The sequence below is a fragment of the Miniopterus natalensis genome, chromosome 9 (genome assembly GCF_054644295.1).
Source record: "Miniopterus natalensis isolate mMinNat1 chromosome 9, mMinNat1.hap1, whole genome shotgun sequence".
Taxonomy (NCBI): Eukaryota; Metazoa; Chordata; class Mammalia; order Chiroptera; family Miniopteridae; genus Miniopterus; species Miniopterus natalensis.
Window position 1 is genome coordinate 35,193,832 of NC_142089.1, and position 26,612 is coordinate 35,220,443.

Consider the following 26,612-nt stretch of genomic DNA (forward strand, 5'->3'; position numbering starts at 1 on the left):
TTAAATCTCTAATCTCCTTTTAATTACTTAAAATTTCCTTCACTGTTTTCACAACCATAGCATGGCAGACCAGCTGAACAGACTTTAACATGGTGGGCAGTCATTAAAAATATTTACTGCCTGGCTGAACTTGGTCCACCAAGCATATTAATGCCAAGCAATCAATATTAATAAAGAAAAGTATAAGTGCCATTTACATGACAATTCTATGCAAGGAGCTGTGAGAGGTAAAATGATCACATAATTTATTATCCAAACTAAGAGACTTTTTGAGTGAAAGGGGTCATTATTAATAACTGAACCAGAACAACAGGCTTAAACTGAGACTGACCTAAGCAAACCAACACACATTCCATTCTAGTGATTGTTTTTTTTAAACACGGGTTATATTAAGGTTTTCAACAAAGTTATAAAGTAGATAGCGTTATTACTATTTAACAGGTAAGAAAATTGAGGCTGAGACAGGTTATACAATCTGTTTAGACTAATAAAATAGAAGAGGTTGAATTTTAAACCTTAGCACATTTGCCTGACTTCTGAGCCCACACTCATCCCACCTCCCTATAGGTGCTAACCTAAGACTAGACAGGGAATAGGATTAATTCTGGAGAGGCAGCACCTACACTTCAGTCAAACCTGTCATGCTAACTCTAGAGGAAAAGAGCCCAAGGGGTAGGCATCACGTACACTGCTAGAAAGAAAAACACGGAAGTATGAGCCTATTCCCCATGTAACTCTACATATTTATAGTGTATTAAAGGAAAAGCTCAGGTGATTCATTACTGTGGTGAATACTATAATAATAACCCTTATATAATGCTTACTATGTGCTAAGTTTAAAGTGCTTTATGTATGTAAGGCTAGTTAAATGGAATAAGCTCTCAAAATTGTCATTTGTTTTCTTTTTTTGATGAGGATACTGAGCCACAAAGAGGTTGAATAACCTGTTCACGGGCATATATAGCTAGTAGGAGGTAGAGCCAGGACCTGAGCCCAGGCATTCTGGCCTGAGCTTATGTTCTTAACCTTTCCATTACATTGCCTCTCAACTGGGTTTTTGCCATCATAAGGCTTTTCAAGTAATCAAAAGCCAGCAAATCAGGTGTCCATACTTCCTCACAATAAAACAGTTTGTCAATATGCTCTGAAAACACTCTCCCCTCCACCCCTTTTTTTTCCAAGTGTATGGAAGGAGGGACGGGAACAGCAGGCCTGATGCTAATTGATCTTTTTTTTTTCATTTCTCAATTCTCCTCCATTTCATTTCTCACCTCCAAAAACTTAAGAGTGACACATTATACCTATTAAGCAAACTCCTTTTGGTGATAATCCTTTGATATGCATTGATTACCTACTAAGAGCAGACAGTAGTTAAAATCATAACTACCTATTGAATACCCTAGCATTTGCTAAGCACTTTACACACATTATTGACAATCTTTACAACCCCCTATAAGCATAATAATTTTTTCTCATTTTACAGATGTGGCAGAGGAGGAGGAGAGAGGTAAAGTAATCTAACCGAAGTAAAATAACCAATAAATGCCAGAGCTGGAATCTAAATCCAGGTGAAAAACTCCTAATGAAAGTAAAAAATGAGAGTAAGAGAGAGAAATAAATGCATTTTCAGTCTGTGCTGATGGAAAACAATGAGAACACACACACACATACACAATATACAGTTCTATTTGGTATTAAGGTTTTTTTCTAAGTTAAAAAAATGGCACTAAAACCAATAAAAAATTTCCTTTTGTGATGAATATTTTTATCCATTAAAAAATCAGAAGAAAACTAATCACTAAGTATATTCCTGACTATTACAAGTACAGAAAATGCTTAACCACTATTACAGACATTTTAAAGACGGAATTTGATAACATGTGAGAGAGAGAGAGAGAGAAACAGAGAGGGAAAGAAGGAAGAAGGGAGAAAGAATCCAGAAGAAGTACTGTAATACAAAGTATCCTATGGCTTCTAGAAATTCTTAATTCTTGAACCAGAGGGTTTCCAAGAGGAGCAAAGGACCTAAGATTAAAACCCAATAAGCAGTGTTAATAATGGTCAAGTCATTTAGCAGCAGCTCTAGCCATAGGAATTTTCCACAATAATGACAAACACTGAGTACCTGTGTGCTGTCTGCTGTGAAATCTAGTACTGCTCCCTCTCATTCTTTCAAGTGGTTCTCTCTCCTGTCTGGGGCAGTTTCTTCACATGCTTGTGTTGGTTTGTATCTTGATAAATACTAAAATTGTACATTCTACAATCTCCAGAGTTTGCTCTATGTGGCCTTCTGATCTCTGGCCCTCTGGCCTATAAATTTCGCTGCCTTGGTCTCCTTGGTCTCACCTCTATCACCTTAACTCAGAGTCTGCCTGGCTCTGGGTGGGTTTCTCCTCCTTGTGCCGTGCCTGGAAATTCTTCTAAGTCCGTAAGTTTGGTTAATTTGGGGCTATTTTGTCCAGTTTTTGCTTGTTTCAGGCAGGTCCTTGTTATTTCATTTTGGCCAGAAGTGGAATTCTAGGAACTAAATTTTAAATTTCATTTAATTCTAATTAATTTAAATAGTCATATGTAGCTAGTAACTACTGTATTGAACAGCATCAGAGCAGAGGTTCATTCCCAAAATCTATCAGATCATGAAATTAAGAAATTATTTAGATTGAGAACAAGTTAACTGTGATTCCTCCTTTTGTAACTTTTTGTAAAATTATACTGGCTAAAGAGCAATGTATATATGTACTAAAGGCATTTGAACTAAAGTTAATGTCAATATTATTCATCCAACAAATATCTACGAAGTGTGGATCATTTCTTAGGTGCAAGGCAATCAAATGCTACTAGAGATACACAGACAAAGATAGTTCCTGCTCTTTGGGGCTAACAGTTTAGTGAGGCATGTTAAACAGATAAATTACCATTTACCAAGACAAGCTACCAAGACAAAGTGACCGGAAGACAGGAAACAAGTGTAGCAGATCCACAAAGAACAGAGCAACTAATAGTAAATGACATGGAGGTAGTGCTGGGAAGTCTTTATCAAAGACAGGGCATCTGAGTGACGTCATTAAGAATAAAGAGAAATTAATAAACATTCACTTGGCACCTACTTTGTGCCAGGTTTGTGCTAGAAACTGAGGATAGAAAAATGAGTATAACATAATACCTACCTTCAAGGAGCTCATAAGCTAATGGGGAAGAGTACAATGTGCAGTGACAGTGTCTAGAGATGACAGTAAACTAGAGCATTAAGAATAAAGAAGAGAGCCCGGGCGTGGCTCAGCGGTTGAGCGTCGACCTAGGATATAGGCAATCGGGGTTCAATTCCCGGTCAGGGCACATGCCGGGTTGCGGGCTTGATCAATGATTCTCTGATCATTGATGTTTCTATCTCTCTCTCTCCCTTTCCTCTCTCTGAAATCAATAAAGATATGTTTAAAAAAAAAAAAAAAGAAGAGAGAATAAATATCCTAAAGGTGTAAGGGCTGCTACACTAATTCCCATCCAGAGTTAACTGGACCATGAGTAGAGATAAATCCAAAGGAGCCAAGTCATATGATGGGCTAAACCAACCAAATTCTTTCTTATGATAGAATGGAAGCTAAGAGATATAAAAAGTTAGGCGTTGTTAAGCCTAAACTAAGAGGTCATGGAGAACTGGCAGTGGGGTGGTCATTTTACTTTTTTCTTTTTTTCATTTGTATGCCATCAGAGAAAGCCAGTCTGCATTCATTTTGCTTATTGCAGTATCTCTAGTAACTAACACACATTCTGCTCGGCCATAACTCTACTCCATGTTGTAATCATTTTGCCCAGTGGCCACGGTAACACAGTGAGGACTGGAATCTAGAAGAATATCATAAAAGGGAAAAGGGTGGTTGCACTATGTGACATGCAAATAGTGATTCCCCTGTTGCGGGCACAAACTTTTCCATCAAATAGTTTTGCATAGTTGTAAATTCTTTGATTTGTAAAATTCTAAGAAACAAAGATAGAAACAGGGTGAAGTTGTTTTTGTTGAAAACTTACGATAAGAACCATCTGGGCTAATTTCATCACTTATAACCAGGCAGGTAATCTGGGAATATGGTAAAGGATTGTTTCTATTATAGGGACTAACAATCATTCCAATGAACTTTGCACCACCTCTGGAGAAGTAGCTCTACAATGAAAAGTAAAGTACAATTAGTTTGAACTACATAAATTTAAAAGTCAGTATTTATCCACACTAACATTTTAAACATCTAATGAAAAGAAAAGGGAACAAAAAGATGTGTTAAAACTTCACACCCAAATAGCAACTAAATGAAATGTCTCATACATTCATTCTATACTCTAAATTTTTCAGGCCAAAATGTGTTCAACCCAACCTTTAAAAAATCTGTATTGCCAGGAATATATTTACTAATTATATTCACAACCCATCAGCTATAATCATTCTCAATATGGCAATAATTTACTAACAGCTGCCTACAGCAAAAACATTCACATATTAAACATAAAATTACAGAAGTAAAACTTTCTATTTCTCAGAGATGCAAAATATATATTATGTTCCTGATTATTTCAAGTATTCCCAGTCTCTATCCTAATTGTTCCCATCAACTTTTAAAGGCTCTGGGAGTAATTATCACTGTTACTTTGATGCCTTGTCTGTATTAAACAAAATAACTGATTTTCCAAATTTTTAAATAAACATGTATTACTCTTGTAATCAGGAAAAAATGCAAATTATTTCAAAACTCCAGATGTAAAGAATATAATATATGCAATACTTTGCTAGAAATGTTAAAATTACATTTATGTAATAAAAAGCAATGAGCAGGAAGACTGTGCAATCAATCATTTACAGAACGCATACACATAAGACCCATAAACATACCTGGTATTTGGCCTGAGTATCAATATCTCGTAGGGAAGGATTAGGATCGAAGGCAGGATGAGAATGGTACCATCCAATAACACTATAGCCTCTTACAGCCAAGGCTTCCGAGGCCTGTGTTTGTGAGACAGGGTCCATCTCACACTGCAGTCCTGTACTCAGACTATTACATGGCTCTGCTGCACAGACCTAAAAAGGATTAATCCTTGTATGATTACACTGAAATTCTGTTAATTCTATTACTTTAATGTTTTAGTTCTTTCATACATAGATACAGAAACTTTTTAAAGCCAAGCCTTTTATTTTGATTAACTTGCAAATGAATAATACTCCAAAAGTGTGACTAGGTGAGGAACTCAGAATTCTCTTTTCTATTTAAACAAGGTCACAATAACTGTTCATTTTCCAGGTCAGCCCATGTAATACCTGTACAAACATACTCTTTCAGTGACCCCTATTATTTATGATAATAATTTCAACAGAATGATGCATACCAAGCTTCAACTATAAGGTTACACATGCTTCCTGGCCTCGTAGGATTTGTAGCTTTTTATTGGTGAAGGCAATGAGGAAGCAGGCCTGGCAGTGTTCCCTCTTTCTCAGTGGTAAAAGGAAACAGGTGCTCAATAAATAGAATGTTAAGTCACTTTGGGGAATATATAACATTCTACATTTGCATGTTCTCATTCATATCACAGGAGAAATCTATATTTTAATTATACCCACTGAAATCTATAAAAATATTTGGTATGGCAGCAGAACAAAATACTTCTACAATCTTTAAAATTGAGAACTTACTTCAACTATCTTATTAACTTCTGAGTATCTTCCTCCTAACAAACCAATCACTTCTGCCATAGACACATGAGCATGCTAAAAAAGAAATACAAGATAGACTTAGCCCAAACAAATCACCAGACAAAAAAATCAGAATAAAACTCACATAACAAGTATGGTAATTATGCTTTGCTAATATAAAGTAACATGCTAGAGGAACCAGATGCTAGGCTCAGAGCACAGAGACTTAAGATTTCAGACCTATCTTCACTGCTGGCTGAGAAGCTTTGAACCAAACACTCAAACACTCCATGATGTCACTTTTTCACTTACAAAATAGATACCATTGCTTTCCCTATTCAGGAAAGATATAAGGATACAAAGTAAAAAATCACTCTAGAACCTCCTATAGGAAAAGACCATAAACACACAACTATGGAGTCTCAGTAGTTTAGTACAAACAAGGAAACTACAAATACGAGTAGTGTTTTGTCGCAGTTATCTAGAAGGCAGCAGACAAAGGATACTAAGAAATGAAAATATGGTTAATGATGATAAACAGTCTGCAAAAACTCACATTAATTTATTTTCTCTAAAATATGGAAACATGCAATGTTTGGCTTTTCTCCAAAAGAAAAGACTTATTTTTAGATTCCTTGTAAAAGAGGATAGTTAAGATCCAAAATACAGGTCTTCCATACTCTCTCTTATGCCTGCAATAAAAATACACAAGAATACAAATCAGAATAACTAAGTAAACACAATAGATTATCCTTACCAAATCCATTATTAAAAGTGCTTCTGAAGCCACTTTCACCTGAAATGGCTCCTGAAATATAAAAAAAACACAACAACAAAAAAAGTGGGGGAGCATAAAAATAGAGATTTTGTTCTCCCAACTGGAATGTCCACCCCCTTCTCCTTTACCTGCAACCTTCCATACCAAGGCCTTGCCACCAATCAAAACTCAGGGAGAACCAAACTTCAAAACAGATTTACTATTTAAAACTCTAGCAGAGAAAGTCCCTCTCCTTCCTCACCTGTAGTCCTCATCTGACCCTGAAAAGACCCTGACTCGCCCACTATTTCACACATATATATATGCCTTGCATACACTGAAAAAGAAGTGTTTCATGTCTGACAGGAGGGCATTATTTATGGTCATTCAGTGGTGCATAAGTAGTACCTGCTTTTCTTCACTGAAATAATTACAAGGTATCAGTTGGAAAGGATCAAATGAGCTGAAAAAGAAGAAAAATATTTATTTCTAATATAATCTCAACAAGATTAGGAAAATAACATTTATTTACAAATTTGAAAATGTGTATTAAAAACCGAAACCTACTGTCTGAGAGAAAAATATTCAAATGAGGAGAATTTCTTAAAACATTCCATATCCTTCTGAAAGCAACATTGCACTTTTGGACTTCATTTTTAAAAAGGGGGGGAGGGAACAATAGGACTTTTGGGAGAAAGTAATTCTGTTGTCTTAATTTCTTTTAATACCCAAAAAATAGAGCATTAAAAATAGCCACACATGTCCTACACTAAAAGTAGATTTCAAAAAGTTCAATGGAGATTAACCAATTCCCTGACATGAGACCTGAAAGAAATGTCAACAAAGATGTAAGTCTCTCAAAAACATTTCTGTTGGTATAATAATATGGTCAGCATAGGAACTCAATAAATATTTGTTGAATGAATAAATGACAGACAGTTCTGCTACAGAAATTAATGTATGTAGAAAGTTCTATAATAAATTCATATTTTAAAATGAAGAAAAAAATTTAAAAGAAAGATGTGAAGAGAGGCACCTAAGCAAATCCAGATACAAAGGCATGAGTAAATAAATCTAAGAGAAATGTTAGAAAGGCTTTGACCAGTAAAGAATTGAGGTCTGAAGGATATATTAAGAATAAAAAGGTTTTTTAAGCTATGTTCAGAGAAACAAACAAACAAACAAACATGTTCATGTTAACACAACTGAAAAAGAGCAGAATTATTTAGTTGAGTCTATTCTACCTGAGACTATTAGCTCCAGGAGAACACATATACTACCTTGTTTACTGAATGCTGTATTCCAAGGGCCTCGAACAGTGCCTGACATATTTTAGGCATTCAAAAAAATTTGCTGAATAAAGAAGAAAGATTTTCAAAGTAGAAAGTGCTTGTCAACATGAATAAAAAGAAACTAAAGGCCAAGATAGATGAGAAAACAGCAAGAGCACATACGCATCCCAGAGCACAGAAGAACCATGTGAAACCACTGTCCCTGTTTTTGAGGAGCTGCAGAGAATGGGAAAATTACTGGAAGCCTCAGAGCTGGCAATTATTGGTCTTGTTTCAAAACACAAAATAAGCAGATTTTAGAAACAGAGGAATCAGATGTTGAGTATTAAAAAAATTCTAGAAAAAAATTTTCAATAGCTGATTAGTAAGCCTTCAGCAAGTGAAGAGTTGACTAAGAATAAAGGGTTCATGAAAATATAAACTGTGATAAGTAGATCTAAATTTCATTTTTAGATTATAAACGAACAAAAAACACTTTGCTAACCATCAGCACGACCTAAAGACAGAACCAGTCATTTCATGAGGTTACCTGTTCATAATGTCTCAGTTAAATGACCACGTCAACAAGGCCCCTTTACAACATAGGTTAGATCCTATATTCACTGAACCCAAACAAATTTAAAACTTGTGCTCAAGGTCTCCCAAAATGATAATCAGTGAAGTAAAAAATTTCAAAAGTTTTACCTGTATTTTTTGACTTAATGTGAACAATATAATGCAGCTATTTTGAGTATTTTTCCACACATTTTCTAATCATTTGTGATAAGTTAAAGGATCACATTTATATAATGTTAACTATACCTTTTTGCTGGTCTTTGCACTTTTGAAGATTTAATAGGTTTGCATTTTTCCTCTTCTCTTCTTCTTGCCAGTTCCTCAGCAGAGAGATGCTAAAATATAAAACACCACTTGATCAAGGAGTCCATCAACCACTGATAGGTAGAATAAAAATACTCCTTTAAAACCATATTTAAGGGCATGTGAGAGTAAGACAAGGTTCATAGATATGTCTCCTTCTTGCTACTAACAAACAGAAATGCTGAATAATGTGTTGAAAAAAAAATTGTTCCAGCCCCGCCGGGCGTGGCTCAGGGGTTGAGCGTGGGCCTAGGATCAGGAGATCATGGTTCGATTCCCGGTCAGGGAACATGCCCGGGTTGCAGGCTCACAGCTGATCAATGACGACTCTCTCATCATTGATGTTTCAACTCTCTCCCTCTCCCTTCCTCTCTCTGAAATCAATAAATATATATTAAAAATAAATAAAAATAAAAAATTGTTCCAAAATATACAGCCCTACCAAACTTCAAATTGACTCATTCTCTTAACTTCCTCATTTCAATTAATGGGACCCTGGTTAAAAACCTCAGGATCACCTGAATCCTTCTTTTTTTTTTTTTTTTTTTTTTTTTTTAATATATCTTTATTGATTTCAGAGAGGAAAGGAGGGGGAGAGAGAGAGAGAGAAACATCAATGATGAGAGAGTCATTGATCGGCTGCAGCCCGCAACCCAGGCTGACCGGGAATCGAACCCTGATGGCCTGGATCCTAGGTCGATGCTCAACTGCTGAGCCATGCCTGGCTGGGCCCTTCCTTGTTCTTATTTCCCATTTCTAGTCAGCAAGTCCTACTGTATTGAGTTTTCTTTCACAACTGAGAGACATTCCAGTGGTCATGATAAAGAGCAGATTCCGGAGGTAAAATGCCTGGCTCTGCTGCTTACTAGCTGGGTGACCCCAGAAAAGTTACTAAAGCTTTCTTTGTTTTAGTTTCCTCATATTTAAAATGGGAATATAGAAGTAATAACAATGTCATGATGTTATTGTGAAGATTAAATGAGTTAATGATTGTAAAATACTGACAATAGTAGCTGATACATAGTAAGTCCTATGTAAATATAAATGTTTCATCCCATTTCTGCTACCAATCTTACACTCTAGCCCCAATGAGCTATGTGTTTTTCCATGTCTATACCTTTGTTTATACTGCTCCTCTACCCTGAAACACCATCATCTACATTTTGAGATTCTCCAGCTCATCTTCCTGCCACAGATGAAACATCACATCCTCTGTGAAACCTTCCCCAATCACATCCTTTGGGAGGACCTTATACTTCTTGGGACCAGTGTTATGTAACTTACCACGGGTTTTATCTTTCCTCCTAGAAATCTAAGTTACTTCCAGGTAGGAACCATGTATTACTATACTTGATCTTAGCCAAAAGGCCAAGAAGCGATGGAACCACATATTACCAACTGTTATGCCTAGAATAGTTCTCAGGTGTGAGATTAAGGGGAGTGGGTAAAAAAAAAAAAAGAGAACTTTTATCAAGTACATGATACATGCAAGGCTTACTGAGTACCTGCTACTAAGACCTTCGTACATCTTATTTATTTCACTGAATTCTCAAAACAATCCTTTGAGGGAGGTATTATCCACTTTCATATTTTCCATTTGTATAGAGCATGAGCAGAGGGGAATTTTTGGATACCTCTGACAATCCAATATGGAGTCACTATCAGCCATGACAGTGATGTCAAGTGCTATGTCAAGGCTGAGGTAATGGGATGTAACGGTAATGTCTTTAGGAGGGGCCTGGAATGACCAAAACCACAAGTCTGAATACCTGGATAAGGACTCCATCCAGACACTTTTAAGAGAGGGGGATCTCCACCCTGGTGGGTAAGAACTCAAAGCTCTGACCAGCCAACACTTGAGCTTAGCTGTACCACAGGTCACCCTCAGAGCCCTGCTGGATTTCCACTTCTCCAGATGTGTGCCACCACTGTAGCTTCCTGGCTTAAAGCTGACACCCACCTCCAGTGACTAGGACTTTGAGACTGGCTCTCACTCTGCTTGCTTTTATAGCATAAGCTCTCCCTCTCTGTGGAGGAGGTGTCCCCTAATAAACCTGGCATATGGAAAGACACAAATGTGTGTGAGTGGCTCCTTTCAGGGATGCTTCCTTGCTCTCACACCATTCTACTGCACTGGTTGTTCATAATCAAATTATATATGTAGAATGCTTGTGGGTATATACATACACACATTCATTGCCTATTTTCTCTTTAGAAACATAGTTTTTATTAGTAGAAATAATACTTTAATATTTGTATTATGTCTAATGCTCGGGACATATTTTAATTGGTGTATGAGAATGTCATTCAACAATGATTACTGAAATGAACTGGGCATACCAACTTCCTGGCCCCTGGAAGATATTCTTGAGCTAGAGAGCAAATGTAGAAAAAGATAATCAAAGTTCTGAAAATGAGTCAAACTCCTAGTTAACTGCACCATCAACACCTTCTACTTTGCTATTAATTAGTGACTTCTAGACAAAACAATTAACATAGAAATGAGACATATATATGTATACATATTTCAAAAAGTGTAATATCTGTGACATTAAGATATACAAATAAGTACTGACAAAACAACTTTCACTAATGAGCCATTTGAAAACGTCAAAGTTACCTCAAATGTTTGTCCTTCTAAGTCTTTTGCATCACACCAATTTCCCCACGGGTCTCGGACCCTACGCCTCCTTGTGCGCTGTGATGAGATTTAAAAAATCATACATTACCAAGATTAACTTAGAGAAATTACAGCACATTCATAACAAAATCAAAATAATTTTCTAAAAAACAATTTCTCCATTAATATATTGTAATCCCTGATCAGCAATGCCTGACTAAAGTTTGTTTTATTAATCTTTAATAGTTAGCACTCTGCTTAGAAATAAAACTGATTATTTTCTGTATTCTACTTGCATTTCTTCTTTAATTTTCACTTTCTTTCACCATTTGGGAGCTAAAACACTCAAACAAAAAATATTTTTAAGACTGCCCTGGCCAGTGTGGCTCAGCTGCTTGAGCGAATGTCAATCCATGCACTGAAAAGTTGCCAGTTTGATTCCTGGTCAGGGCATATACCCAGGTTTTGAGTTCGCAACCTGGGAGGCAACTGATCAATGTTCTTCTCTCACATCGATGTTTCTCTCTCTCTCTCTCTCAAAAATCAATAAAAACATTAAAAAAAATTTTTTTAAGAACACACCACAAGAGGGAGAATATTTAAAAGTAGAAGCAAAATAATTATATTTCAGCCTCAGAAAGGAAAATATTGCTTAGTTAATACAAATAGTAAAAAATTACAAAATTGGATAACTGGATTACTACTATCCAGTTTTGCAAACCTCAATACTAAAGTCTTTAAATGGACTAGCTGACAGAGGTCACTGTCTGACTAGCAACATGTCCAGCAACTATATTTGAAAACATCCTTTCTTAAAGAAAATTTAGGTAGTACTGGTTTACAGTCCAGATACTCTGAGAAAGATACCCATTTTATCATCTATATTTTTTTATCTCACCTATTATCAATTTAACCTATTTTATTGGTTCACAGCATGACTCTGCCTCATAGGAGACTTGCTGGATCACTTATTTTTGAAATAAGATTCATGAATCTTAAACTACTGTAAAACTCACTAACCTCAAGAATTAAAAAAATAAAGGCTAAAACATTTTGGATAGCTATTCCAAAAAGCTGAATCTTATGATAAAAATTTTAAACAAACAAAAATAACTAAAAGAGAAAAAAGAGCTTAACTGTACAGTTAAAAAAAAAGTTAGATTTAGAAACCAAAACCAAGCAGTTTAAAGTCATTTTAGCAAAACATTATACTTCTGTGTAAAGGTTGCCAGTGAAATTTGAGGATTTTATCTGTTTGTTTTTGCCTTATAAACCTATGTGAAATTGAATGGAAACCAGAAAAGTGAATGGCAAGGTAAAATACAAGAGAAAATATGTTCTTACATTAAATGGCCACTTGTCAAACAGTTGAAGAAAAGTAGACATACCTTACTTTATGGGTTAAGGAGCAATTTGGAGAGATCATTTAGTGAGAGAGGCAACTGCTTACCATGGACTGCAGACGCTGGGCAAGTTGGTATGCTTCTGCTGTATCTTTTCTGTCTCTGATCCGTATTTTATCAACTGGTTGTGGCCTGTTATATACAGCCTGTTCTATTGGAATTCAGGAAAAACAAAACAATCTATTTTTTTAAGAATTCATTTGTTAAAAAGGAAGACACATCTACACTGACTATATAAGCCAATTTCTAAGTTTCTTTATTCCACAGCTTCTATTTTTCTATCCTATTCCACAATCACATATTTTATGTGCCACTTAGTTCTCACAAGAAAGCAGTGCTATTGTTTATTCATAAGGAAATCTCAATAAAGTGTGATACTTAGGAAACGGGTAATTTGTTTAATTTTTTATTAAGTCTACTTTGCTAACTTTGGAAGTCTAATATAGAAAACATGACTTCATTTTTCTTTTAGTGGCTGAGGAAGCTAAGTTTTCCTGAAAAGCGTGCTTTGGGCAAAGAAAGACACTAAAACAAAGACCTCAGGGCAGACTGTAAATTCTATCTACCTCTATATAAAATAAAATCACCTCTGACAGGAAGTTTTCTGGTTAGCTGTCTTTTCACAGACACAGACTACAGAATACTCTTCTCATGCCATGGGTTGCAAGGTTCTAATTACCTTATCACTTTGCAACTATGGCATTATCTTTCTTCAAAAACTTTGTGTCATGTTAATAAAAGGGTAAAATACATTTTAAAAAATACATACTCATAAACTTTTATATTTGAGAAAAAGTAGGGTGAAAAAACTCTTCCATGAAAAATATTTTGGCACTTTTATTCCATTTAAGCGTAGAGGCTCATAAATTATTTCCTTTATTTAAACACTGCTAGACAGTATTTCTTGCATGAATACAACATTTGCAAATTAAATGGGCTATTATTAGACTTTTCATAAAATAATTTTACTTTTACTTGACAAAGAACTGCATTCTTAAATTATTTCTACTACTTAGACTGCATGTATTTCCTTTAAAAATAGCACCACCAATTTTCACTGTAGGTCAAAGGGAAATATAGTTTAATCAACATAAATCTGTTTTACAGCAAAATCTCAATACATTTATTCCAAAATGTTACAGAATGTTATATATATATACCTAAATCTACCTGAATTCTACCCATCAAAGAAATTAATGGGTGCCGTAAGGATAAAAATGTCAAGTAAAAGATGTTGTTGGGTTTTTATTTTTACCACATCCAAAATTGATTGCTCCTATCAATTCGAGGTATGTATGAATCCGTCCAATACAATTAACATCCCCACAGTTCTTCAGGCCAGGACGTACTGAGGTCTTATTTAAGTATTTCGGTTTGCATATCTCCCTAATTAAGAGATGGAAGTACAATTATTTTGGATAAATAAAAACATGAAAAAAGATTTCTGGGGAAAACTTTTAATAGCTGAAATATCTTAAAAATTTACCCCCTCTCAATATGTAAATGTGTAGTAAATACAACATTAATACATAACACCCAAGTGTACTTTTTTCTGAAATAAAATATCTTTAAGTGATATAATAACTTACAAGTATAGTGTGATTTTTACAAATATCATTTCTTTCCCAATATTAAATTCAATAGATTCCAGTTATCCCAGGAATTTTAAGTTAGAAGCTTATTTCTACAGATCCAAATTCAAGTCTGAATCTCTGACTAAAAAGGGCACTTCGATAATGTATTAAAAGTATGCAGTATTAGACTTCTTGAATTTTTAATATATCACTAAGTTCATCTACTTTTACTTTGTTGGGCAGTATCTATTCATTATAAACTACCTTACAAATACTTAAAAGTTTTAGAATAGTTTTTAATCATTATGCCAATAAATATTAAGTGCTTATTCTCAGTGGAAAACACAAACAGATATTATAGGGGATCCTAAAGGGATCAAGAAATGCACAAAGACTATGAAAAAAATGAGGTTTATACAATAAAACACGTATTTATTTAATATATTTAATGTACCACGGTAGATGGTACAAAATAAGTATAAGAGTAATAGAAAATAAAAGTAGCAAACAATTACTGAGTGCTTATGCCAGATGGTGTACCCAAGAGTTACACACCCTTAATTCTCACCAACAACTCTACAAGAGATTTTATTATTCTCATTTTAGAGATGAGAAGCAAAAAGGTCACAGAAATTAAAGCACTTACTTAAGGAAGTGACAGTCAGGATGCAAACAGACGTTATAAATCAAGTAGTCAAATAAATTATATAACATAGGTATTTCATATTCAATCTTTATTTTATCCTACAAATATTTATTTTGTATACTCTGAATCAGGCACTGTTCTAGGTACAAAGGACACAGAAATGAATAAAATAAAGTTCCTGACCTTACATTCTAATGGGGAAGACAGTCAATAAATTAGTAAATAGTATCTATTGTATTGTCAGGCGGCAGTAAATGCTAGGAAGAAAAAATGATACAGTGAGACAAATATGCATAGACTATTTTAGAGAGGGTATTCAGGGAAGGCTCTTTAAGGAAAAACCAAATTTGAAATCATAAATTCTATAGAATTTCAGGGAAGGTAAAAAGTAATTTGTGATGCAGGAGGGTTTCAAAAGTTCCATTGAAAAGCTGAGATTTCAAATGTTTAGAAAGAAAAGAAACTACACAAATGAAGGCAAGAAAGCATAAATGAGCATGGTGTAACTGGCTACTAAAAAACTGTATAAGTCTAAAAACTGAATTGATGTAATTAACAATTAACCAAATCACAAGGCTTTAAGCAGAACTTAGTAATTTAGTACAGTGCTGAACAAAGGATAAAGCCTCTCAAAATATCTGTTCATGATATAATGATGACTCATTCATTCAATCTTTTCTCCCTAACAAAGAGAGAGGCTTCTGTATTCCAAGTATTGTTCTAAGCATTAGGGATTTAACAATGAACAAATAAGACAAAAAAATCTGTCCTTGTGTGGAGACCAACATTATCACTGGGGGGGTGGGGAGGGAAACAAGACACACACAAAAATATAATATTTTCAGTAGTAATAAGTTCTATGATGGTAAATTTAAAAACAGGGTAAGAGAATGAGAGAAATGATATATGAGAGTTATTTTAGATAGGGTGGTAAGAGAAGGCTTCTAATTTCCCTTGATCAGACCTGAATGAGATAAAGAAGCAAAATTCATCAAGTTCTGGAGGTGAAGCATCCAAGACAGAATGAAAAGTCTAGGTCAAGGCCCTGAGCTGGAAGGGTGAAAAGGAGTCAAAACTACAAACCCTGGAAATCACCTTCACCTAGAGTGACCTGCAACAAGTTCCTTTTACCCTCTGAAACTCATTGTTCTCATCTGTAAAATGAGGACAGGTTGTCAAAAGGATTGGAGATGATTTAAACACAATGCATGGCATTTGGTAGGCATTCAATAATGATATTGGTTACTATTTTTACTAAATTTCCCTAAACAGGAAGTCGATTGTATGTGCTTTTATGAAAAGGATCTTTTAGCTACAAACAAATATAGCAGGCCTCTCTTTATTTTTAAAACATTAACTTTTCCTTCTATTTTTTTAACACCATATCCAGTCCCTAACCACTCTCTCTTCTCTTTCCAAAGAGAACATCTGAGTTCCCGTTCAAACATTTCTTTTTGCTTTCTCACCTACTGAAACAGCAACACTTATTAACTGGTTTCATGAACCAAGGCAAATAACATTAGGAAACTACTGCTATACAATTTATACTATCTATATAAATTATTCTGCCTCACAGATTCCAAAATTCAAAGTAACAAATGAAATTTGATTAAAGTAACAGTAAGTACTCACTGTTGATTCATATAGGCGTTTTGGAGTTATTTTGAAATCATTCAATTTTGGCCATTTATCCTCTTATTATTAAATCAAAATTAGATAGCAATAGAGATCCAATTTATCTTTTTTAACAGTGTGAATTAGGCAATATGGAATAAGGGAAAAAGTGATTTATAGAGTCAAGACTTGCACTGAAGTCTGTAAGTAACTGGTTATATAATCAAAGGCAGGTCCCTAAACCTCTCCTGACCTCAGAATCATTTTATCAGATAGAGAAAATACCACCTCCTATTTTATAGGATTGTTGAGAAGTTAGACACAGAAAAGCTTTCCGTAAAGTACTATGCCAATGTCAGTTGTTCTTTATAAGTATTCTTCACTTTGATACTACCCTTACCCAGAACTTGTAACAATCTCAACTGTCTGCAAGAACAAGAACAAAAATCTTTCTTTTAGAATATGGCTATCCTTAAAAGCAAAATCACTTAATACTGTGTGGGCAAAATGAAGGTTACTGATTTTAAAAACCCTATTTTCCTTTGGTAACCTTCCTAGGTTATAGCAGAAGCCCTCTGTAAAGGTGGCCCTACACAATCCTGAAGCAGTAACAACAATTATGAATGTTTAATGAAGCCTTAAATTATTATGAAAAATTCAAATTATTTGCAGGGTACTTAGGCTAATAAGGTGGGAAGTTTTTTGTTATGCTCCCTATCCCTCACTAAATAATTTAAGTAAAAGGTACCAACAATTTAGAGGGTAATTCATATATCAAAAATTCCCGTTTCCTGAAGAAGCTGGATGAAGGAATGAACAGATTATGCCACAGGTTCAAAGTTGTAAGCATTTAAAGCAGCTACTCAGGAAAATGGTTTCTGCAATCTAGCCACATTTAATGACACTATCCTTCTGTGACAGTTTTCTTTCTTTGTATTTCAAAGTACAGGATAAGCTAGGAAAGATGTTATTCCCCTTTTCTGTATCTTCCTAACATTGTCCTAAGAAAGTGCTTCTTAAGGCAATCATCCATCCCTTTTTATTTCCAGGCCCAAATACTCTTAACGAACAGAGATGGATAAGATAGCTATAGATGACAATGTTTACCAAACCTTCCAAAAAGAGTTTCACTACGAGAAATTTTAAGTCTTGCCTACTGAAATATATTATGTTAAAGCTCTCTGGATCATTAGCATTGTAAAATACTAAATTCTGCATAAGCCTAATTAAAACACTCTAGGGTATCGTAAGTTTTAAAACAGCATCTATAATTCTTGCTTACCACTGATCCAATATGTAATTCCTAATTTTTAAATAGCGTTCTGGTGTTTTAGCTTGGCGCCCCTCAAAAAACTCAGGAATTGCTTGTTTTTCTTCTTCTTGAATAATATTTCTATCTATTTCTACTTCTTGTTCTGGTGGCTTAAGCTCTTCTTCCTCATGGTGCTCCTCCTCCATTTGGCAGGAAGAATGAAAACGCATTTCATGATCATTCAAATCTTTCTGAACTTCATAAGGCTCCGGAGATGGCAACAGCCTGGAATCATCTACTATTCCATTTCCATCATGCTTATCACAGTTTTTCATCAGTTTATTACATTTCTGATCATTTAATTCAACTGACTTTTTCTCACTGGTGCTCTGTTTTTCAGTCCAAAATTTAATTCCTGAGCTTGAAAGTGTTTCCATCTCACCTTGCTTTGAATTCTGAAGATATTCCTTGGGAGATTTAGAAATGGGATCCTCCTGGCTGTCAGAAGTAATAAATTCTCCTTGGTAGGTTTCATGGCTTTTACTATTAGGGATGTCTAATAAAAGATCACTGCTAGAATTATCCAGGGGTGCTTGAGAAGTCAACTCATCTGCTTCATCTGTGATGTCTACTTCTTCATCGTCAGATAACTTTTCAATTTTTACAGCATTCAAGTTGGGATCAGCACGTCCCCGTAAACTTGATGGTGTCGATGCCTTTGTGCTTTTGTCTTCACTTTTAATCTGAAGATCACTGCTGCTCTTCTGATTCGGTGTTTCCTTTTCTGGACCATCTAATTTTACCTTATTAAAATCAAGATAAAACCCTCATAACATTATGATTTTAAAACTTAACCATTGGCACAAAAAACAGGATAAGTACAATGTTATTAAACTGAATACATCATTGGTATATTGTACCTTTATAGTGCTTTCCTTTAAAGTGTTTACTACATTTTAAATGAACAATTAATATTTTGTTCTATTTAACTATATGAAATTAAGTAGAATAATAATAACACTTATTTAAACAGGGACAATCATAACACAGAAGATATGCTTTGAGATTTTTAAAGATAAATATCTGTAGAGTACTTTATGGGTATAAAATACTTCCACTATAAAAATTTGGAACATTAAGACTTTAATGCCTGAATTAAAAACTACTTTTTCTTACTCATTTTATTTACTTAAAATATTATTGACTAGGATAGTTATATTCGGCTTACCTTATTTTTAAAGTACTGTCTCGCATAGCTCTTCACTTGTAAAATAGTTCGACTTCCAATTAGCTTTGCGATTTTGGTCCACCTTCGGCCAAATTTAGCCTATATTATCAAAATGGAAAAGAAATGGCTTCTGTTGAACTTACTTGTTAATATTCTAAGCGACTGCAACAATAAAAAATAAAAAAAAAAAGCAAACTAAAAGAACAGCCCACCTTTATTTATTTTCTAAAGCACAGAATAAAGCCTCATATATAGCTATGACTTAAAATCAAGGCCCACATTCTTCTTTTGGAATCTGGACTTAATGACAACTGACCAAAATGGTTTAGAAATTAGTTTTCTTTTCATAGCTATCTAAATAAAGATACATCACTTTTACGTATCCTTAACCATATGTATTCATATTGCACATTATGATGTTCCAAATCTTAAGGTAACTTTAAAAAAGTATCTGAAAGGGAGGCAGGTTGCATTTTCATTTATACAATCAATTGAGTATGTTCTGACACTAATTTAAAAACACCTTTTTACCCAGATTCCATGTGTTACAATATCCATTATATGCCCCATAGCAGATACTATAACTCTACACAGGTATCATGGTGAACTGACTTACAAGAGTGAATCACAAATGAAGAGAGCTGCAACCAACGCCTCCCTACACCTCTCTACTGTCGAAGGCTGTCCACTTGCTAACACTGAGGCTGTGGGGAGAAAAACTAAGAACTTGAGGGAGCTCTGGTGTATTGTGAAGTACAGAAAGGAATAAATATAATTTTAAAGCTAAAAGGGATTTTTAGGTATCAAGTCTATCATTTGATACATACATAAACCTCCTTTATAATATCTCTAACACAAGATACTCTCTACTTCCCAAAGTAGCTCAACAATTCTAATTTTTTAGAATTCTTAAAGCTATGGAAAACAAACCAACAAAAAAACCACACCACAACTCAGGGAAGTTGACCTCAGGGCAGATTTACAGGCCAGGCAGTCATGACTTATGGTAGCAAGTCATCTTCAAAGGCGCAACCCAAATGATAAACCTTAATTTATACACTTATTTCTGGTATTCATTAGAAAATCTGATATATGGATAATTTCTTAAAACTGAAAGTACTTCAGGGTAAATTACTAGTAAGTATAAATTAATTATTTATATTGCTCTTAACAAACACCTAGCAGAGATCAACTTACTGAAGAATTCGTTATCTTTATTGTGGGATAAAGTCAAATAGGTAGCCTGGCAGCATGGAGCACTTTTGGAGACAGGAAAGATCCTGATAAAGTATAACCAGTAGGAACTCTAAGGGCTTGGGCACTATGAAACTTAGGGAGGGGACACTAACAACAGGAGCAAAGAAAACATTCATCAGTTTTAAAATACAGCAAAGGGAGAGCCCTATGCCCAAGAAAGGAAAGGAGAAATCTTCCTTCATCATTCAGTATCGCAATTCCCTTCTCTCAAACCTGAGAAAATTCAGTCTATAAGCAAACTATATCAAAAGATCAAAAAAGTTAACATATAACCAATAGCTCCATTTATTTTGTGGGAAAATATTCTAAGTTTAAAATATGTTTATGTATCTAAATAGATAAATAAATATGTATATAAATAAATACACATTTGCTTATACAGAAATAAGTATCTCTGGAAGGATACACAAAAAACATGAAAATGGTTGCCTCAGACATAAAGAACTGAAGGCTGAGACAAGAGTTAGACTTGACACCCTATAATTTTAGGTACCTTTCAAATTTTGAACCATGCAGATGTAGCTCTTACAACTACTACCAATGTCAACAATAACCTAAAAATTCACAGCCCCAGTCTTCCATAAGGGGCAAAACACCAAAGTTGTCAGCAATCTTAAATAAATGGCTAGTTAAAGTTAGATTATGTAAATGATAATCATGCAACAGACTGAAATACCAAAATATAAAACATAACAGCACAGGAGAAAAATCTCAGGAAGAGATAAAACCCTCAAGGACAGTTTAGGTGATTATATAAAAACATCACAGAATATATAAATGTCATGGTAATGACTAAATATAAAAATACAAGCACATTTTATTTCCCATCATCTGCAGAAACATTATCAATAATATTTCAAGTAGTATTCATGAATCCTACGTAATTATATAAATATTCTACATATGTCATATAAATATATAATTTCAAAATTAATTTAGTGTAACACTGGGTAATATGTACTTTAAAGGAAACAATAAAACCTATCCCCAGTAGTTAAAATGGTGTGCATATTTTTCCATTATGTAACTTGTAGACATTTATATAGGTGTCAGTGAAACATTCATGTAAAAAAACATGTTTTGTCTTCAATTACATTGAAGTATTTAAATTATATGCACAATGTCAAATACCTGAATAAAAAAGAACTCAACCCAGACAGTTCCATATACACAAATTTTTTTTCTAAGAGAAAACATCAAATAACTAAATAATTTTGCCTTTTAAGCCAGGTAGTTTACAAAGAAAGCTCAATTTGGGATTTTATTAGTATAAAAAAAAGGTAAAAACTATCCAAAAATTAATTCAAATCTATTTTAATATTTTAGCAACCTAAATGAGTTAAATTCTCTTGCACTACACTATAAACATCATCACTCTAACTATAGAAAAACTATAGATATGATCACTGTAATTAAAAAGAAATTTCTGGTCTCTACAAATTAATTTAACCTTATCATTCTATCAATACTTGCTTCTAGAATTATTTTACTATAAATCAAAAATTGCTCTATTTACCAGCCCTTGTTCAAACAGTTCTTTTTCTTCTATCGTCCACTTTACTGAGAAACTGGCTGGTTTTGTAGGAGATTGTACCCTGAGGGGGAAAAAAAGGAATTGCAAAAAAAATTTCTGAAATGGAACATCCCATATTTATGCAGCTAAAGGTTAATAGATAGCCATGAACTAAATTCAATACTCTGAGTCTAGGAATTTTTTAAAAAAAAGGAAAAGAAGAAGGCTGCAGCCTCTACGTGAGGGGGCAGATTTACCCTGTCTCATATACGTCTCTAGCTCAGGATGAGAGGAGCCCCAAAAGACATAATCCTTGGGTCTGAGTGAAGATAACACTAAAAGACATCAAAGGAAGTCAGTGTGAAAATAAACAAATAGGGTTCCTTATACTGGACACACAACAGCAGACAATAATACATTTCCAAATCCTGAAAGGCATGTAAAAGTTTAAATTGACTCTAGAAATATTATCTCTATGAATCTTCCATGTAAATATCAAGCCAGAAAAGTAAAAAAACAAACAAAAACCCTATGGTATTATGTTTATTGCTTTTGAAATTGCAGTATCTTAAGAAATTAAAATAAAAGAGTGATGAGGCTCACTAATTTAATTCAAGCAAATCATTAATCTTTTCATTAACTTCTTTTTCTGTTGTTTATTCAGCAAAATGCTAAAGCCAAAGTCTGTTCAGTGCTCAGACTCTTGGCAGTTGCAAATCTGTAAGCCTTACCCTTTAAGGGACTATAAACATGCAAGTTTATAAACACTAAATAAAACAATTAATACCTAGTTTCTTTAATTTTTGAAAGCTACAAATTCAAATTAAATTTTGGTTTGAAGTGATTGAAAATTAACTGACAGGGCAATAGAAGTCAATTCCTAACATATTAAATAGCAGATTTTAAAAGTATCCCCACAAATCCCTAGGAAACCATTTTTTCCATAATCTGATGGAACCCAAAGAGAAATTCCAGAAAATGGCATCAAACAGTTACCTTGGGGCATTCCAATATGTGTACAAGAAATTTTGATTTTATAATTTTGTATAACTCAAGATCAAGAGAGCTTTCCCACAGGCCAACTATAATTTTTGTTTAATTTCCCCATAATTTTTAACTAATAAAAAAGGTTTTAAAGTATAAAACATAAGTACATACATGATTTTTGCTGTTTTCTGCAGACTGCACCACATGAAAAAAGAAAATAAGGAAGCATGTGAAGTTTCTAAAAATACTGTTCATACTTTTAATAGTATGATAAATTGATTTTTTACCTCTTCATGTATTTCTTATCATCTTCCTTTTGATCAAGCCAGAATTTTTCTGGAAGTGATTTTTTAGATAAATAATACCTGTGTAGTTATTAAGGAAACTTTAAAACCAACAAAGTCATCATTTTTGTGTGTCTTCTATAAAAGTAGGCACTCATATTATATACTCATGAAAGTCACACTAGAATCCTAGCTAAACCAATTCCTTTCAAAACCCTTTTCAGCTCTGTAAAAAAAAATTTGGTTAAATTATTTACACCTCACAGGGTTGTTATATGGATTAAATATTACATGTTAAATCTCACAACACAGTGCCTACATAAAATGTGTTACATAAATGCTAGTTTTTCTTCTCTTCCCTTTTAGAAGTGGCTAAGAGAAAAAATATCCTCAATGTTTTACTTAATTCTTTTTTTCCTAAAACATATGGGAAAGTAACAGATGAATCTGATTGGCTGTCCAGCGTAATTTAGGAAAACCAATTGTCTTCATATTTCTCAAGGTAACAGAGAAGAGCTCAGGGATGTGTTCTCTATCCTAATAAAAATAACAATTAGGTCAAATCTACTAGAAAGTCTCCTTCTCAAACATCTTACAACTGGCCTCTGCAATAACTCAGATTAATCAAAATATTCTTCACTAACAATTACTGACTATTTATAGTGTATGTTAGGGACTATGCTAGGTATTAGGTACTGAGGACAAAGATATAAGGAAACATTATCCCTGTCCATCAAGAGCTGACATAGCTTTTACTCTCATTATTTCTGTTTCCAAATCTGGAAGTGAACTGTGTGACTAAAGGACTCATTAATCTAGAATTGCACTGTTCAATACATTAGCCAATAGCCATGTTTAACTATTAAATACTTGAAATGTGGCTAGCACGAACTGAGGTATATTTTAAGTATAAAATATACAATGAATTTCAGAGTATGAAACGATGAATGTGAAAGGTCTCAATAATGTTTTTATATTAAATGTTGAGATAACATTTTAAATATACTGGGTTAAATAAAATATTAAAATTAATTTCAACTGTTTTAAATGAGGCTACTAGAAAATTTTAAACTATATATGTGACTCACACTATTTTTCTATTAGAAGCAATGATATAGGTTATAACTGTAATGTCTGGGGAAAGAATAAGAAAGCCTAAAAAAGGTTAACCTATGAAAATTAAAGGTACATAGACATTCTGAAATCAACATAGCAGCAATAACTGGTAATAAAAGGAATAAAAAAATTAATGCTTAAAAGGAAGTAGAAATCCATGAAAAATAGATGAAAGAATGAAAAAACAAACCACTACTCATTAAACTATTATTAAAACTCTTTATAAATCATAAAATCAGAAATCATTTTATTCAATCCTCTCATTTTACATATAAGAAAATCGAGTCTCAAAGACATTAAGTTGCCAACATCACATACAGATGAAAGAAACAAGGACAAGAAGCCAGTGGCTGAACCACGGATAAGGATCCACAATTTCGGGGGGGGGGGGGGGGGAGAACGACGACTTTATCCTTTTGTATTTGTTTTGTGCTTTTTACTTAGATTCCTTTCACATAACAAATGGTAGAGTAAGAAGTGAGAAAAACTTTTACATATTCTAGTTCTAATCTTGGACAAATCAACATCTCTGGATTTCACGTTATATAACTGAAAATGGAGAACTGGATTAAATGATCTTAGACTAAAGGTTCTAGCTATCTTAAAACATTCTATAATTCCGAATCAGTATTCAGACAGTATAAAGAATTTGTTGACAACAGAAACTCAAAAACATTGAATCGTATTTCAGACTTAGCAATGAAACAGAACCAAAGGAATAAAATGCAGCTTTTTGCACAGGTAGGTAACATATTATATAGTAGCAGTGTGGGGCCAAATACAATCCATCTAGTAATTAATAGTGGTCTCTTCTGTAATTTTTGCATTTAGAGGTTTTTAACCCTGAAATCTTCCCTCATAATCATTAAAGGATACTCTTCTTCCAACAACATTTTCTCAATGACAGCTCTGTTCTCTTCACTGATGGTGCTATCCAGAGTCCAGGGCTATTAAAAAAGAGAAGAACATATTTTTCTTTTTATTTACTACTTTTTGAAATTATCTTCTATATTTTGTTAAATGAAAACACATAATGATATGATTACCAAGAATAACAGCTATCATTTACTGAGCACAGACATATCTTTGATTCCCAAGATAACTCTATGAGATAGGCATTACTACTTCACAGATGCATCCCTAGCACTGCTAAGCATTTCAAGTGGGAGAGCAGAGACTTGACACACCAGTCTGCTAGACTCTAAGGCTCAAGCTCCTATCCATGATAAATAATACCTATCATACAGATCACCACGTTATTCCAGCTCGAAACCCAAGAATCATCCTGGATTCTTTTTCTCTCAGTCCCATATCCAAACTACCAAGAAGCTCTACATCTAAAATATAATTAAATCTGTCTACTTCTTTTGATTCTGACATAACCTCAGGCCAAGCTACCACCAAATCTTGCTTAGATTACTCAAATGTGTCCTAACTGATCTCTTGATTCTACTCGTGCTTCCTACAAATACGACAGAGCTCTCATCTGCCTTTCCAACTTCGTAACAGCTGTCACCCCTACCTCCTTACCATATTCTAAACACTGGCTTCCAACCAGAGCCTTTGTGCTACTATTCTTTCTGCCTAGAATGTTTCTCCTCAACTCTTCACATATTTACCTCCCTCTTTCTATTATTTTTCAACTTAAAAGTCACCTCCTCAATTTCCCATACTGACAACTTAAAGTAGGTTCCCCATCCTATTACTCTCAGTAAGCATCTAATGTCCTTCAGGACTTATATTTAGTCTGTGTACTTGTTTAATACCTGACTATCCTTTAGACTATAAGCCCCTTGAGAGCAGTACCATGTCTGCCTTGATTATAGTTGGAACCCCCAAATCTGGCCTAGTGTCTGGCACATAGTACGTACTCAATAAATAACTGTTAAATGAGGAAATGAACCCTGCAATGATCCCCATTTTTCAGATGATCAAACTGAGGTTCACAAATCTGGAAAGTGGTAGAGCAAGGATTTATACGCAAATCCAGCTGGAATCACAGTTGTTATTCAAAAGGCCATTTTTCAAAGTCAAAAGAAATAAGAATAAGTTTCTGCTATTTTTACAGTAAGAAAAAATGTTTCAATATAGTACCTCTGTGATTGCTGAGAACTAGCACCAAAAAAACAAACAAAAAAAGGTACTCTGAGAAATGAGTAATAGCTTAATGTACTTGATATTTTCATAAAATACTTACAATAAGACCATTCTCAGTTCTCCATGATGAATCAAGATAGTGATCTTGTAAAACAGATGCTGTATTTTCATCACTTCTGTAATAATTAAGAAAATGGGTATGAAAGTGATATTATACCAGTTAAGATATACAATTTACACAGCAGTGTACATACCTGGACACCTAGCTGAATCTCCATAGGTACCACAAATTAACATTTTTAAACCTGAGTTCACCTTTCCTTTCAAATTTGCTACTCTTCCATCATCACCTAACTCAGTCTATGGCATCTCTATCCCCCTAGAGGCCCAAGCCAGAAATCTGCACCTGTCCTTATTTCCTCACAATGCACATTCAA

At 34.1% G+C, this 26,612-nt stretch overlaps 1 protein-coding gene across 1 annotated transcript in view; it reads right to left on the bottom strand.

The window, feature by feature from the left end:
- The window catches only part of MYSM1 (Myb like, SWIRM and MPN domains 1), a 34,142-nt gene that overhangs the window by 3,987 nt on the left and 3,543 nt on the right, over positions 1–26,612 (bottom strand). The window contains exons 2-17 of the mRNA XM_016212898.2: positions 26,276–26,351; positions 24,955–25,025; positions 22,966–23,043; positions 22,850–22,873; positions 21,695–21,773; positions 18,922–19,020; positions 17,724–18,496; positions 13,863–13,993; positions 12,655–12,758; positions 11,205–11,282; positions 8,528–8,616; positions 6,843–6,897; positions 6,435–6,485; positions 5,678–5,752; positions 4,880–5,068; positions 4,027–4,159 (exon numbers count right to left, since the gene is read on the bottom strand). Of these exons, the coding sequence (XP_016068384.2) occupies positions 4,027–4,159; positions 4,880–5,068; positions 5,678–5,752; positions 6,435–6,485; positions 6,843–6,897; positions 8,528–8,616; positions 11,205–11,282; positions 12,655–12,758; positions 13,863–13,993; positions 17,724–18,496; positions 18,922–19,020; positions 21,695–21,773; positions 22,850–22,873; positions 22,966–23,043; positions 24,955–25,025; positions 26,276–26,351 (2,105 nt within the window). The remainder of the gene's footprint in view (positions 1–4,026; positions 4,160–4,879; positions 5,069–5,677; positions 5,753–6,434; positions 6,486–6,842; positions 6,898–8,527; positions 8,617–11,204; positions 11,283–12,654; positions 12,759–13,862; positions 13,994–17,723; positions 18,497–18,921; positions 19,021–21,694; positions 21,774–22,849; positions 22,874–22,965; positions 23,044–24,954; positions 25,026–26,275; positions 26,352–26,612) is intronic.